At 45.9% G+C, this 15,830-nt stretch overlaps 8 protein-coding genes across 8 annotated transcripts; 2 read left to right on the top strand and 6 right to left on the bottom strand.

Moving 5' to 3' along the window:
• Positions 1-633: 633 nt before the first annotated feature.
• Positions 634-1,148, bottom strand: N7469_011622 (uncharacterized protein; the record flags this gene model as incomplete). Its single annotated transcript, XM_056650527.1, has 3 exons — positions 634-911; positions 949-1,000; positions 1,137-1,148. 3 exons carry the CDS (start codon positions 1,146-1,148, stop codon positions 634-636), a joined length of 342 nt encoding a protein of 113 aa, XP_056495036.1.
• A 794-nt stretch (positions 1,149-1,942) lies between these two features.
• Positions 1,943-2,830, bottom strand: N7469_011623 (uncharacterized protein; the record flags this gene model as incomplete). Its single annotated transcript, XM_056650528.1, is given in 4 exon segments — positions 1,943-2,047; positions 2,064-2,213; positions 2,297-2,532; positions 2,794-2,830. The coding sequence occupies 4 exon segments, from the start codon at positions 2,828-2,830 to the stop codon at positions 1,943-1,945; spliced, it is 528 nt and encodes a 175-aa protein (XP_056495037.1).
• A 359-nt stretch (positions 2,831-3,189) lies between these two features.
• N7469_011624 (uncharacterized protein) lies at positions 3,190-3,864 on the bottom strand (the record flags this gene model as incomplete). The annotated part of the gene is made up of 2 exons (XM_056650529.1): positions 3,190-3,343; positions 3,410-3,864. 2 exons carry the CDS (start codon positions 3,862-3,864, stop codon positions 3,190-3,192), a joined length of 609 nt encoding a protein of 202 aa, XP_056495038.1.
• Positions 3,865-5,430: 1,566 nt separating this feature from the next.
• On the bottom strand, positions 5,431-7,016 carry N7469_011625 (putative nuclear envelope protein Brr6; the record flags this gene model as incomplete). The annotated part of the gene is made up of 3 exons (XM_056650530.1): positions 5,431-5,787; positions 5,883-6,811; positions 6,905-7,016. The coding sequence occupies 3 exons, from the start codon at positions 7,014-7,016 to the stop codon at positions 5,431-5,433; spliced, it is 1,398 nt and encodes a 465-aa protein (XP_056495039.1).
• A 357-nt stretch (positions 7,017-7,373) lies between these two features.
• Positions 7,374-8,249, bottom strand: cwc26 (putative cell cycle control protein (Cwf26); the record flags this gene model as incomplete). The annotated part of the gene is made up of 1 exon (XM_056650531.1): positions 7,374-8,249. One exon carries the CDS (start codon positions 8,247-8,249, stop codon positions 7,374-7,376), a length of 876 nt encoding a protein of 291 aa, XP_056495040.1.
• A 775-nt stretch (positions 8,250-9,024) lies between these two features.
• N7469_011627 (MGMT family protein) lies at positions 9,025-9,553 on the top strand (the record flags this gene model as incomplete). The annotated part of the gene is made up of 2 exons (XM_056650532.1): positions 9,025-9,332; positions 9,400-9,553. The coding sequence occupies 2 exons, from the start codon at positions 9,025-9,027 to the stop codon at positions 9,551-9,553; spliced, it is 462 nt and encodes a 153-aa protein (XP_056495041.1).
• Positions 9,554-9,916: 363 nt separating this feature from the next.
• N7469_011628 (serine/threonine-protein kinase) lies at positions 9,917-12,023 on the bottom strand (the record flags this gene model as incomplete). The annotated part of the gene is made up of 5 exons (XM_056650533.1): positions 9,917-10,354; positions 10,421-10,649; positions 10,701-10,782; positions 10,868-11,670; positions 11,857-12,023. 5 exons carry the CDS (start codon positions 12,021-12,023, stop codon positions 9,917-9,919), a joined length of 1,719 nt encoding a protein of 572 aa, XP_056495042.1.
• A 2,040-nt stretch (positions 12,024-14,063) lies between these two features.
• N7469_011629 (metallophosphatase domain-containing protein) lies at positions 14,064-15,044 on the top strand (the record flags this gene model as incomplete). The annotated part of the gene is made up of 1 exon (XM_056650534.1): positions 14,064-15,044. The coding sequence occupies one exon, from the start codon at positions 14,064-14,066 to the stop codon at positions 15,042-15,044; it is 981 nt and encodes a 326-aa protein (XP_056495043.1).
• Positions 15,045-15,830: the final 786 nt, after the last annotated feature.

The raw sequence follows: 15,830 nt of genomic DNA on the forward strand, positions 1-15,830 counted from the left end.
AGGTGTGTACGCTATGCTAGAATGGTCTACTGGTCAAGGCGACATTGAACGGCCTAACATGGCAATTGCAATCACGGAAGGAAGAAGAGAGACGAGCTCGACTGCTCAAAGATATTCCCCTGGAAGGACGAAGAAAGCTACCCTTTCAAGTCAGAATATCTTGCCAAATCGATGCAGACTAAGTAGTACTAGAGGTATGGGATGGAAATACTAATGGATGAAGAAGCTATCTGACTGTTCACTACATGGGGTATTGCGGAATGGCAAGATTGACGGGAATACCAGAAAGAACACGAAAATCATGCATAGCAGGCAGGACAGGAAGAGAAGACATTCAACAGGAACAAAAGCGAGCACTACAAGGTATGTTCTAAATGAACAGTTGTTCTACCATCAACTGTTAATTTAGAATGTTTTCCCAGAGCGAATATCCCCGATGATTTAGGATATTCTTCGTAAAGCACTTCCATTCTTGACAGTGCACGGGGCACGTCGAGGGCCTTAACTGTAAAGAACTCGAATATCAGCAGTGAATGACACAGGAGAGGACATGTATTCTTACAGGATGACGTTAGTCGAACTGACTTGAGACGTGGAAATGATCCAGTCGCGAGATCCTGTCTCTGTGTTTGGCTATCGATCTCGAAACGAAGGTACGTTATCGCGAAGGTGGGCGGAAATAAAGTAAAAATCTTCATCGTTGTGACAAATACAAATCTTTCCATCTTCCTCGTCATGATTTGGAATATCTTTCGCAAAGCAAGCAATGCCTCCCTGAAAGAGCGGAAGAAATCCAACCTGGTGATTTGGGATATTTCTCAGGCCCGGTTTCTTTTCTCTTCCATCAGCAGCCGTCACTTCTGGGGGTTGATCGAAGTCTGTGCCAGAAAGTCTTCTTGAAGCGAGAGGGACTGGCACCAAAGGATAAAACAGATGTAAGAGACTTACCCTCCTTGAAAGGTACATTTCTCTCTTTCCTTTTGTATCGGGAACGAATGCCCTAAGAGAATGAGGAATTAAAAAACCTCGGGTCCTTTGGGAGAGCAGAATCTCGAAGACCATGATTTCAAATTGCCAACATACCAGTACGTTTACCTTACCGTCAAATGGTAGGATACACGTAAAACCGGGCATACCGCCCAGCTCATGGCACATGCAGCAGCATGGGGCTGAGACTAAAGGACCAAGAGGTGTAGAGTGGGAAAAGGCGAGGAGGAGGGGCCATGATGCCTTTATACCACTGGAATAGAGTCTATAGCCATGAGTCACGTGGTGAATGAGTTGAATGAGTCACTGATAGGAAAGAAGGGTGAAGGCTGGTGATCTTCCTAATTGGGTAATTTATAGAGTGAGGGTGGCGTACTCTAAACAACCCGTGACACTCAGATGTCGCGAGGCATTACACGGGTTCTAGCCATCTCCCAATTAACGAAAGTTGCTCAGATGGCTAGAATAAGTATTAAGATTATTATCACGCTCGAATTTAGAGCTCATTGGACCAACTTAGCATAAGTTACGAGGTGCAGAATTATCTCTATAGTATCGGGCTAGAGTTGAGCACTCTCACTTTGAAACGGCCGAGTGGGAACTAGTCTCCGGTATCGCAGCCCTTGTGGACAGGATCTATTGGCTATTGAATTGACTTGGTAGAATAGATCATGGGTCATGCTTATTGGCCATGAAGAAGAGTGAATAGGGCCGTGTGTCTAAGCTCAACTTCGATGGTGATCATGTAGAATCTCAGCTGTAAGCCCTATGGATAGGGCTTCTTAAGCAACCTCGTAATTTTGGAGTAGCACCAAGCGGCCATAGCTCTTCATAATCTTGAGGACAGATCAAGATATTTCTACTAATATGGATTCATGATTCCTAGTTTTGAACAAGCCCAGCAACCTGGCTATATCTATTCCATCTATCATTCAAACATCATAACTTTCATATCCTACAGACGAGACTTCTTCTCCTCGCGATCCTTAAGGTTAGGGTGAGGAGCGCGAACAGGACGTGTAACGGCGTAGAAAGCGAAACCACTGGACTTAGTCGAAAACTGGCCGGAAATAAACCCATGTCAGTGTATTGTTCTTCTCCGAACGACCCGGAGATTTGAGAGTGAAGAATGGGTGCTGGTCATAACGAACCTGGACCTTTGATCCGACGTGGAAGAATGCGAAGTCACCGGGGGTAAGGTGGTGGGTGATGCCAGTAGCCTCGTCCTGTATGCGTTTAGTAGTCATTCGGCGCAATCAACCTAGCTCTAGCAGCAGCAACAACAACAACAATAGCATGAGTGACGCACCAGGATATCAATTTGTCCGTTCAAGACATACTTGGTCTCTTCGAAGGTGTAGTGAGCGGGACGGGCGGGACCAGCCTCGATCTTGTAGAAACCAGAGGTGAAATATGAAGGGGACTCGGTAGTGTTGGTTCGAATGGAGTGGAAGTCGGCGACGGTAGCGTTCTCGCCGTTGGGAAGGGGAATGAACTCGTGGCCAGCGCCTTTAATGACGGTAAGAGGGACAAGGTTGCCAGACACTGTAATCAGCTATGATTAGCGTAGTTCAATCGTCTCAATTGCTTGTCCTAGCCTGTATGATATCAGACGACTCACTCTTGATTGTATATGATTAAAATCGGGATCAAAATGAATAACTGCAATAAAGTGGTCCAGCTCTCTATTATAAGGATGACAGCTGTCTTATCGGCCTCATTCCCGAGGGAAACTCATTCAGCGCATGCCTTAACCTCATGAGGAGATCGAGTCCCGGGCGCATGGCCGGTGTGTGGGGAATCAACCGGCAGGTGAGCCCGATAGTTCCAATGAGAGGAACATGGTGAGTTGAATGGAATTGCGTGTTTCATGCATTCCTCAAGAGACAAGTAATGCGTGAAGACATCAAGAACAATATTTCCTGAAATATAATTGTAGAAAGTGTAGTCGAAGCCTTCTAGAGTAATTGAGGAATGTGAAGTCGAGACTTTCCTCGCCGGAATCGGTGGTGGTGCGGGGAAGCCGGTGCGGGGTGCGGGGGATAAACAAGTTGAATCGATGGAGAAACATCAGATTTACAAGAGAAGAGGTAAATTGGATGATCATCTCTATTCATTTCTATTTTATGCTTTTGTTTTAGATCATTAGATAACAACATGGAAACATTAACATCATCATCATCATCAATGAACTCAACTCGCTCAGTTCTTTGCACTCTTCCGCCGCAACCACATTGTCATAGAAAAACAAACAATGCCAGCAGCATATGCGCACCCAGCAAAGGCGATCAGTCCCCAATACTCTCCATTACATCGGTGAAGGATCTCTCCGGCGATGGGAACTCCAGTCAAAGCCCTATGGGAAAAGGTTAGCAAACATTTCCTATGAGAATGCAGTGCGAACAGAGAAGAGGGAACTTACCCAAAGCTAACAATGGTGTACACTGTGGTATAATATCGACCATAATTCTCGGTAGGACACAATTCACCTACGCAGACAGGGACCAAGCTGATATTACTCCCACTGGCAAAACCAAACACGACAGAGAAAATTATCACAGCAACAACATTCCCTCCAGCCGGCATCCAAATCGCCAGCACAGAAACCAGACACAATATGTTGGTCAGAAGAAGCGTGTTGAATCTACCAATCTTGTCGGCCAGAATCCCGGGTAGCCAACGACCTGGAAAAGAACCCGCATTCAAGAAGACCACCATGAGATATGACAATTTCCGATCAACCCCGGAAGCAAGCGAGTATGAAGCGATATACTCCAACGGGATAAAAAACCCCCACTCAATAAAGAAAACTCCCATGGTAGTCACAGCCAGAACCGGATCTTTCAAAATACTCAAATCCGGCAAAAACACCTTCATTGATGGCGGCGACGGAGCCTTTGGCGGGAAATTCGCTCTGACAAGAATAACCCCCGGAATCAACAGAATCAGGGTAATCAAAGCAATAATTCTGGTCGACCAAGCGAATCCAATTTTCGGAGCCAAATTTTCCAAGACAAGAGGAAATATCACTCCTCCAATACTTCCCCCGGACAATGCAAGACCAGTAGCAGCACCACGTCTGGCATTAAAAAAATGGCCAATACTAGCAACCGGAACAATAAAAATAAAACTCGTCCCCATACCTCCCAAAATCCCAATAACAACCAAAAAATGCCAGTAAAGGGTACAAAATCCCATACAAATCAATGAAATAATAATCAATCCTGAACCAATCCACATTAATAATTTCGGACCCCTAGCATCAAATATAGGACCGATTTGAATTCCACAAAAAAAAACCATGAAATTATAAATTCCGAATATCCATCCAATTTGCCCTGCACTTAGACTTGATAATTGATGAGTTGATATCCAGGCTTGATAAATTCCGATACTATTCATCAATCCGAGACCACCCATTATCGAGCTGAAACTTCCTGCCACGACGAGGTTGGCTCGTAGACCCCCTTCAGGGTATGTGGCTTCTGCATCGCCTTTTGGTTCGATATGCATTTCAATAAAGGGTATTCAATGGATGGAAGAAGTATAAGAGAATGTAAGCGGTAGACTAGTATTCGATTATCTTGCTGTTTGTCCAGAGAAAAGAGAGTAGAATGCCATACCCAGGACAGAGGACAGCTCTATATAACTACTAGCTATAGTACCACAAGATAAAATTTTCACATCAAGTCCCATCGGCCCTCGCCATAATTTCCTCATTCATACTTACAATGCCGAGAAGAAATTGAAAGAAAACGGCCGCAGCATGACACATGCAGAAGCCATGCCGACAATTCTCTTCCGATCTGATATACTCCGGCAACCAATCACAATCTCGGCTCGGGCGGAAAATTTCCATATTTTCGGCCGTTTGGTTTGGGCGGGGAGTTGGCCGATGCCGAGTTTATTTTTGATTTCTGGTTGCAGCGGCGAATATGCCAAGATCGGTCGTCGGCGGAGTCGGCGAAGTCAGGTGAATTTGTTTTTTTCATCGCGTTGAAGTTGAAGTTGGAGAGTTGGTGCGATGGTGCGATGGCCGAATTGTATAGTGGTTCGGCGAATACTTTCAGTGGGACTTGGGCAAACCGCAATTTGATTGTTTGCCGCGGGTTTCAAGTTCTAATTATCTCATCTAGTGTCGGGTTAGATATTCTGACTCATAATACACGACAAGAATATAGACAAAAGTGAGTACAGATTAGATAGGATGGCCAAGGTTGTTCACTAATACAAGAAAGTACTGGTCAGATCGACCATGAGACTGTTCGACACAAGAATCTGTAAATACATAAACAAATACACCGGAAGAAAGAATATCAAAGTTTTCACCAACACCACCCCGATCCATTCCGATATCCGCCTGCTATGCTGCCAATCCAACGAAGACGGCATGAAATCAATACGCCAACCCAATTAATATGACATGCTGAAACAAAATCGATCTCACGAGAATTGACGACTCCGCTTCGCAGGACTTGGCGAGCGGAGATGCGCCTCACGGTCTCGACTGCGTTCCGTGACGAATTCCATATTGGCCGATTCTAGCATTAAGGGTGCGTTTTCTTTCTCGGCATCGGCGGATGGATCAGCGGCCAACTGATGCGTCGGTTGGGAGAATCCATAGTTGGGCACTGAGTGTAGCATGCCCGCATGGTGGTACATTCGATTCATGTCAGGATTGACAGGTGGGTAATGGGACGAGTGTTGCATATAGTCCTGTTGATTAAGATTGTTGCGAAAAGCACTGAGGGACCAGTTGCTGACAACCGTCACCACACACATTCCAACTAAGAAAATAATCTGAGATAGAATCCGTTAGTCGAAGATCTACATAATACCCGAAGGTAGTATACCCAAACGTAGCCAGGGTGGAGGAGAAGAGCTGCATCACGTACCACTGCTTTCCAACTGATTGGTTCGATGAAAGAGTTAATGATTATCGCCATAGTAGCGGCCGATAGTTGGGCATGGGCAACTTTGGCCGGGTCACGATCCATGCACTTTTGCCAATCATTACACAGCGTAGTCAACGCCGGAGCTCGGTGTGGGCTCTCACAGCCATTATTCAAATAATCCTTGGCGCATTGATGAATTTGAGTGAGGATACTGCCAGACTCCAATTCAGCCCGGTGATTGAATTCGCTGCGAATCGACTGAAGAATAGACCACACGACCCAGACGGCAATTGAAAAAATAGTCACGTTAAGCATCAATTGCGCCCACCACGATAAAATGCTCGGCATATTAGGATGCCTTTCAAGGAACTCAAATAATTGTGATAATCCAGATGTCCTGGCCACCTGACCCTCCCTCTTCATCCCTGGGAGTCTCTTTTGTTTCCCTGATTTGCCGCTGACAACGCCTTCACTGCTACTTGGTCGATCACTTTCGTCGTCGCTATCCACTCGCACCCGTCGACCAATCTCTTTATCTCGTTGTCTTCGCTTCTTAAAGACGCGACGAGCCACCGCATCGGAGTAAGTGTTCTTTCGAATTTCTCCCCGACCAGGACTAGCGTTGGGAGCGAATCGACCGCGATTGTTGAAGAGCGAGTTCTGCCGCTGATGTCGTATCGGTTGCTCTGGTGTATCTTCGTTATCTGCTTGATCTGGTGATGAGAACTCTGCGCCGGAAGAGAAATCAATCTCTGTCGGTTTTCGTGGTGTTGTCCAAGCGGATTGGCCGAAACGGGGAGTTTGTGAAGCGGGTTGCGATGTGAAAGGCGACGGCGAAGAGGGATGCGAAAAAAGGAAAGGATGGGAGTTTGGAGCACGAAGACTGGGAATTGTCTTTTTCTCTGGCGATCCAAATGCACTATAATTACCTATAATGAAACAATGAATGTGAGTCAAGGTCCAACGGGATGTCTCGAAATATTGAAGGGGATGTGTGATGTTTGAGGGTCTGGGATGCTCACGCTTCTTATTTTCATGCTGCAGGCCGACCCGATAGAAAGCAGAATTGGCATCACCAGGTTGGCGATGTTGCCATTCAAACTCCATCGGAGTCTCTGCTGTTCTTGAATCCATGGAGAGACGATGTGAAGTGATTGGGAGAAAGTGAAAGTGCGTGGGGAAAGCGGGAAGTTTTGTTTGGTAAACACTCGGCATGTGACCACTCCAGTTATACTATAAAGTACATAGTATAGTATACATTAAAGTATTCAAGATATTAATTATTATAGTTTATATATATTATGGGTTATAGTATAGAGCAGTGTTCAATTAGATATGTTATACATTGAATGAATGATATAGACCGGTGATGATTACTATGTTACCACTGAGTGACTACCGCATACTGTACTGTACATCATAGATCAGACTAGCGCCAGCACCAGTCCAGCCATATTTCTTCTATTACTACTGCATTAATATACTAACAGCTCATTCATCCATCTGCCATTGATACTCCAACGCCTCCATCCGATTCCGCTTATTCCTGGACGCAAACCATTCCTTCTCAAACCCATTCGCCCGATCCACACCATCCCACCGATGACCAGGCCGAATTCCATACCGGTTGGGTTGAAAAGATCCCCGATAGAGTGGTCTCCCTGTAACACTAGCACCAGGGGCAGCCTTTTGAGTCAAGAATCCCGCAGCAGGATCATTCCAACGTTCACGCGATCGAAGATCATCATTTAAGACCTCATCATCAATCGTCCGTGCAACAGGCATCGATTTAATCTCTTCAAGCTCCTTCTTCCTCGTTTCCCGTTGTTTTCGTTGGACATCGCCCATCGCCGCCTCACGCTCTTCCTGCTCTTTCTTCTTTTTCTCTTCCTCTGCTCGTCGTGCTTCGGCGCGTTTCATGGCGACATTGATGATTCGTCCTGAGGCGTCACGGTAAATTGTTTCTTGTGATGTTGCGTCGGCAGCGGTGGGATCTTGGTATTTGGCCATCTCGGCTTTTTTCTTCTTCTCTTGTGCTTTCACCATGGCTGCTGTCTGCGCCGCTGTTTGTAATCCACCCCGAGCCCCAGATTCCATCTTAGGTCCTCCATCATCTTCTTGTTCTTCTTCGACTAATGGAGCTTCTTCATCCTCGCCGCCTTCCCGTGCCGTACGTTCTGCGGCGGCAGATGCAAGGATCGCGTCGGCAGCAGCTTGTTCGGTATCCGTGGGACCCCCAATAGTCTTCCAGCTGGATTTCTTGGAACGGCGGAACTCGGCACTTTTCGCAGATGTATCTATGGAAGGACCGTACTCGTCATCCTGGCCGGCACTTGTGGTCATGTTGCGCAAATCTGGGGGGGTCATCGTCGGCGATGATTAGGCCGTTGGAGGCATCGTCGTTGGCTTTGGTCTTCTTGCGCTTCTTTTTTGGACGTTCGGTTGCCGGGTCAGCGTTTAAGTAGTTTTTTGCCAAATAATCTGCAAGTGAACCCGGCATGGCGATGGTTGTATATAGCAAGTCAGTGGAAAAGAGAAGTCCAATCGTCGCAAGATGGGATTATCGATAGCGGAACAATGTTTGTCCGAGGATGAAGTATGAAGTTGCAAGCACTTTGAATAGCTTCACATTAGAAGTTTTGGGGTTAGTGAAGGGAAAATAGTGCCTGAATAATGACAATAGATTTAGAGAAATATAGTGTCAAAGGCCGCTCGAATATAGTCCCCAATCTTGTGGGAGGAAATATTCCAGCTTCACCAGTTCCAGTGGGTCTACACTAACTTATACGGTAGAAACATTCACAACACGGACTTACAACGTTGTCCAATGCCTGTAACATCGAAGGAAGAGATATATATACAACTCTTCTTACATATAGTACAAGCTAACTTCTGATCGACAGTCCATTAGAATATCCAACTACGGTATAACCATCCATTGCCGAAGTATGTTAATATTAGACACCTCAATCCTCAGGCACCAAATTACCATCTTCAGCTTCAAACAAGCCCAACTTCAACTTCACCTTCACTCTCATCTTGCCATTCATGAAAGAAGCTACAACCTCCGTAACAATACCCACTCAAACCCTGAACATTAACAATACACCACCAACAGCAACGGCACAATACCAAAACAAAAATGCCCCGCTCCGAAGAAGCAGAAGCATGGTCCACAGCAGTCTACGCCGCAATCCAAGAAATTCCCCGAGGAAAAGTAACATCATACGGACACATCGCACTACTCTTAGGCGAGCGTATGCCCCTTTTCTCTGCCTTTCTACATACCAGTATCAGTACCAGTCCAATACTAACTCGACCAACAGCCCAAAGACCGCGACAAGTAGGAACATGTCTTAAAGCCCTACCATCAGACTTAAATCAGCCTTATACATCGGAGAACGTACCCTGGCAACGGGTAATTAATTCCAAGGGAATGATTTCTCATCGGTAGGTCCCGTCCCACATCGCTACATACCTAAATTATGAAATATTATTGCCAGGCTAAGTGAAACAGTGGACCTGGAAGTGCAGAACGTCAAGCTGAGGTTTTGAGAGGGGAGGGCGTTGAAGTGAAGAGAGATGCGATGGGGGAATTTTATGTGGATTTCTCGCGGTTTGGATGGTTTCCGAGTGAATTACCCAGTGAAGTTGATGATACCATATCCTAGTAGAACTTCCTACTAGGGTATGTGTTATGTACGAAGATTCGGGCTTGAGTAATACTATTCATGTTGACATATTCTCGCCAAGTGCCGCAAAGAATCTATAGACGAGAGGAAAACACCGATTCAAATGAACCCCCAGCTACCAACCAACCAGCCCAGAAGAGAAGAAAAGAAAAGAGAGAATAAAAAGAACAAAAAAAATGAGTAACGCAGAGAAAAGAAAGATCGTTAGACTCACAACATCATGGTCGTAGCAGATAAATCCAAATCAAAGTAGAAAATAAGTATCTCGAGAAGACACTGGATGTGGAATATATCATCATAAACCCATCTCATCTCATCGCGTTCATCTCATTTCATTCCACCTCATCGCCGTTTAATCTCTGATGCCCATCCATCTATCCCTTCTCCTCGCGTACCCGGTTGAATCCCTAAACTAATCCCTTCCATACCCAACGTATCCGCCAACCACTCATGCGACGCCATTCCACCCGCATTAGCGCGCTTCTCTGGCGAAAGATCCAACATGGGCAAAAGGAACTCGCTAATGCGCATGCTTTGTTCCACCGAATAGTGGTATTTCTCGCGGAGGACTTCGGGTAAGGCCCAGTGACGAAGTCGGTGGATATTGCGCAGTTCGCCCTTACGATTGAAAATCTCTTGTGACCATTTCCCGGATAGGCATTGGGATTTAGCGAATGGGCCGAGTAGTTCGATGATTTGGGCGATGTGATCGTCATCTTTGCCGTATTTGGTGCCGGACTGGGGGTCAAATAGGTAGTCTCCGGTGATAAGCTCGAAGACCTATCCCAATCAGTTAGCAGTGCCGCAAGAATAGCAAAATCGCAAAATAGCTGAGCTGTGTCTCACCATGCATGCCATACTCCACACATCCGTACTAGCACCCCACTTGGCTCCTAATAGAACTTCGGGGGAACGGTATTGTCGTGTCTGAATATCGTTGGTGAAATGGTGACCGACCCAGCAGGCATTGCCCAGGTCCGCAATTTTAACGGAGATTATATTCGGATCGATTTCGTCCTCGGGTTGGGAGGTTTTGTTGAGTGAGATTCCTGATACCTCTCTCTCCAGGAGATCGCTTCCAAGTGTTAGCAGGGCCCAAGAAGAATCCATTTGAAGGAAAACTCACGCTGTCTTCTCTCGCTGACTTTGTTGCTCATCTTGCTCTTTGATACCAAGCGACTCCTTCATCGATGGGGGTTCTTCCGAGGCTTAAAAAAAAAAAGTCAGTTGTTGTCCCTGCAGCTGTCGTGCCACTATCCTTCAGCTTAAAATCTAGGCTTGGATGGAGCGTACCCTCGTTCACCATCTGACTCAGACTGCTGTGTGAATTGGAAGAACTGTGCTTAAAGTCGAAGCTGCTAAAGCTCGTGTTGAGTGGACTGGGCAATGGCTGACTGCCAGTAATCAAAGTTCGTCTCCTCCGGCGACCATTGCGATTGTCCTCCTTATCCTTCTTCGCCTGCTCCTGTTTAACGTGTGCTTGAACGATCTGCTCAACATCGCCGATCTCGATGAGGACATTTTCGGGTTTGAGATCCGTATGGATGATACCACATTCACGATGAAGGTAATCCAGACCCAGCAGAACTTGCTTGGTGATTTGCTTCACCAAAACCATGGGGATTCCCCGATGATTCCAGCGCTTGATCAAACCCAACAGATTCTCCCCCAAGACCTCAAAGACCATGCAGACGTGGACCCCGTTGGGACCTTTGTGTTCGAAGGAATCTAACAGACTAACAACGTGTTTGCGACCCGGGTGGGAGGGCTTTGCTTGAACGATCCGGTTGAGCAGTTTGATTTCATCGATGGCGGTTTCGGTGTAGTGGGCAGCAGAACGAACGACTTTCAGAGCGACGTGTTTGCCGGTGGTGGTATCGCGCGATAGCCAGACGGTAGAGAAATGACCCCAGCCGAGTTTGCGCACGACGACATAGCGACCATTGTTATAGGATTCACCGACGGCGACGGGATGATAACCACCTTTGCAGTAATCCTCAGAGTCTTCCTCTTCGGCGGTGGTTTCCAGCTCGTCCCCGGAGGTGGAGGGCGATCGCGAGGGGGCTGAAGATTTGGCGGCGGAGGCAGCGCCGGTACTGGAGAAGGGCATATGTAAATATGTGTTTGATGTAATGCGTGGTGAACGATATATGGTATATGGTATATGATGTATATATGTGGTGGTGATGTTGGGGGGGGGGGAAAGATATGGAGGATATGGAGAGTATGTGGATGGTGGATGGAAGATTGTGTGAGGATGAGATGAGAAAAAAGAGACCTACGATTCTGTAGCGCCGGGATTGGCATCAGAGGTCAAGATGGGTTTTAAATCAGTTCCCTTTCTCTTCTTCTTTCCAGCAGCACCATTGCCATTGGTGGCCGACGCAGCAACATTGCTGGCCATTTGTTTGCCCTTATTCAACACTTTGGTGAGGTCCACGCCCTCCATGTTTTGGTGGAGGTGGAGGAGTGAGGGGCAGCGAACAGAGCGTAGCAGCCACCAACAATACTAGTCGTTGCAGTTGCAAGTGACCAGAGCGAGTGAGCAGGCAATCAGTATAACACACAATAGTATAGAAGAGGAGTTCAAGATCACGTCAAGATTCAAAGAAGATTAAGATCGGGATGGAATTGCGATGGAGTGAAGATCGAATTCCGCAAGCAGCAGAGCTGGAGACGGATGTGGCAAATGTCGCATCGGGCGAAGTGGGGACGCCGAGATTGAGTATTGATGACTCTGTATACAGTATGAGGTGTAGAGGTAGAGGAAGTAGAAGTAGAAGTAATAAAGAAAGAGAGTGTAGAAAAATAGAGGAATAGAATTGGAGGGGGAGACAAGTTGGGGGAGAAGTTCAGAAGGAGAAAAGTTGAAGTTGACGTTCAAGTGGGAGGAAAGTTGGTGAAGTGGTGGCGGTAGTAGATTATTTATTAGTAATGGCACTATATATTGTACTATACGGCATATAAATATATAAATATATATATATATATTTATATATATATCAATATACTAGTAAGATATTCAGTCATTTAGTAATTGTAGGTATATTTAATATTTATATACATAGATACAATGATAGAGTGATCTGTAGGCATGATTTACTAGCAATGCTTCGTATTCGATTTATGGTGGAGTAGACACTATACTACTACAGTAACTAACTACTACAATATTTCTGATCGAAATATTCACCACTGGAGAATAGTAGAATACCCCACTGATCAGGGCTGATAAGAGATATTCAGTGCGTCGGTATGGACAATATCAGACCAATCCAAATCGCGAGATTTACATTTTTCCCCCATCAAAGTAGCCCGCTCGAGCAAGGTTGGAATACGTCGTGAGATTTCACCTCTGGCAAAAGAATGGTTCATATAGAATTAGTATGTTATACCGCAATTGATATCCGTCCCAGCTAATATACTCTTTGAAGCCGCCAGTTCGGCGGTAGATGTATATCCATGAGGATTGAAACCATTGTACACCGCATCGCAATCCGAAGATATAAAACCATCTTGAACGAAATCCCAGGTAATCACGCACAAGTGTTTGTAACAGAAAGGTATTTGCCGATGAAGGTACACCTTTGACAACATTATACGAAGACATCACGCTATGAACCCTGGTATCCTTGATAGCTGTTTTAAACGAAGGCGAATAGTATGCGGGTAGATTCTGCTGTGAGATCATCATATCGTTGCCGAGCCAGGAATGATTATTCCAATTTCCAATGTCATATCCGACAAAATGCTTTGCATTGGCAGTTATTTATCCAAGCCACTTTGAATACCGGTGGATATATTCAAAAGCATAAGCCGAACCAAGCACATTCGCATCTTTACCTGGGGTTTCTTGAGGCCAAACGTCTGGCGAACTTTCCGGTGATACCGGCAATACCGATTGTGATTGACATGATGAAGTCTTCACGTTATAAACAAGATTAGAAATGAAAAGAGAAATTTGGATCTGAGAAAAGTGAAAATTCGATCAATTAGATTATAAGAGTATTGTCATCCTCCACTAGCTAGCGTAAGACAACCCAAAAAACTATATTTGTATCGCGAAAGCAGCATGTTTTATATGGACGATCCAAGAGCCCTATATCAAACGAGAAATTCTGGAGATATTGGTCAATCTACGGTCTGTGCCTTCTTGGGTTTCATGCTCTTCCATTCAATGCCCAGAGCTCCAATGATACTCAGGCAACCCAAAGATAAGCGCAATTTGAAACACCTTGTCAAGTGCATCAGTATAAGCTACAAGAACTCGAGGCAAATCAGACTCACTGGTAGTAGATCGAGTCAGTTCTAATCTCACGCTTTATTATATCATAATAATAAATACCGAATAGATGCTCTCTAGTTATGTTAGTATCTATCCACTAGTTATACACTATGTTGTAACTTACTTAGTTATGATCTGCTGATGTCATCACTCCGGTCTGTTTACTTCAACTTCTTCTCCGCACTTCTTTTCTTCTTTTCTTCTATGCTTCTACTCTCCTCTGCTCATCAACTGTCAAACTGTCAACACTCCACATGGCAGGGTCTAATCCATATCACCGCCATCCTCTCCCTGACTATTTCATCTCTTCCCCCCCTGGTCGCCCTCCTCTATCCTCTCCACCAGCTACTTCTCCGTCTCCGCGGCCCTCCTCGTCTCCCCTCACCTCAGGCCCCCATTCGCGTCGTCTGTCTTTCCGACACTCATACCCTCGAATGGCCCGATGTACCTGATGGCGACCTTCTCATCCATGCCGGTGATCTCGCCAATGATGGGTCTGTCCGGGAGATCCAAGCAGCCGTAGACTGGCTCCGCAGTCTCCCCCACCCGCATAAAGTCGTCATTGGCGGCAATCATGATAGCTATTTCGACCTGCGTTCACGACTCGACCAAGATCGCGATGACTCCAGTGCTGCCGGCTCTTTCGCTGATGTCTCTTCTTCAACTGCCTCCATACGCTCTTTGGATGACCCAACTGCTTCGCGCATCGACTGGGGCGATATTCACTACCTACAGCATTCCTCTGTAACCCTCGACTTCTCCCCCTCTTCCTCAACATCTCCAACTGCTACAACTCCCTTAAACCCTCGCTCTCTCACCATCTACGGCGCACCCCAAATTCCCGCCTTATTGCCTTTTGGCCCCGAACACGCCTTCACATATCCTCCACACCACGACGCCTGGTCTCGTACCATTCCCTCCGACACAGATATCCTAGTCACTCATACTCCCCCACAAGCCCACCTCGATATGTCCCCCGTTTATTCAACTGGTTGTCCCAATCTCCTCGCCGAAACCTGGCGCATTAAGCCCGCCCTCCATGTCTTCGGTCACATCCATAACTCCGCCGGCCGTGAACCCATTTTCTGGGACGAAGCCCAACGCGCCTGGGAACGACTTTGTGCTTCTCGGCGGTCACGCGCAAAACATAGTCGCATTGTCGCTCTTGCTGGGGGGGTTACGTGATCTCTTCGATCCGGCGGGTTGGGTCGATGCCGCGCGTGTCTTGGTTTATGGACTTCTTGGGGTTATTTGGTCGCAGGTTTGGGGTGGGGAGAGTCAATATGGTGGGTGGATGGTGAATGCTGCCTGTATGTATCAATCGAGTGGTCGATTGGGGAATCCACCTCAAGTCGTTGATTTGTGATTGTCGTGGTGATTTGCATTAGCGTGCATTTGAACCGTATCTAGCGGTTTGTTTTTGTTGTTTGTTAAATAGTGAAGTGATATATATACATACGTTTAATCATATGAAGTCGTATCCGGCAGTCTTCGGATCGCCAATACTCAAATACATTGTTTAGTATAAACATTTAATTGTACAAATTTACAGTACAACAGATCTCCAGAGAAGAGCGAGCCTAACAGCTATAACTACTATACATTATCGCGGGTGGGCACCCGGTATATAGTTCTACTAGATTAACCAGCCCTAGTGAGCTATTGATTTCCCTTCCGCCACATATCTACATAATGACAGTCTCTCAGTCTATCATTCTTAGATATATGTAAGTGCTATGGGAGACTGTCCTTCACTACTATGGTGAATGCTAACTTTCATTACTTACCTGCAGACTAATTATAAACCTATTTGATATGATACAGAGCATACACAAATTTACAGTACAACAGATCTCAAGAGAAGTAGAGTTATTATATTATAATAACTATACATTATCACGAACTTTGACTGTCTTCCCAAAACAATCAAGGAGACTTAGGCTGTTGACAACGAGATGTTCCAGACATTGT

This window comes from Penicillium citrinum (assembly GCF_028827155.1).
Source record: "Penicillium citrinum strain IBT 23319 chromosome Unknown utg000011l:1.0-294111.0:1.0-294243.0, whole genome shotgun sequence".
NCBI classification, from domain to species: domain Eukaryota; kingdom Fungi; phylum Ascomycota; class Eurotiomycetes; order Eurotiales; family Aspergillaceae; genus Penicillium; species Penicillium citrinum.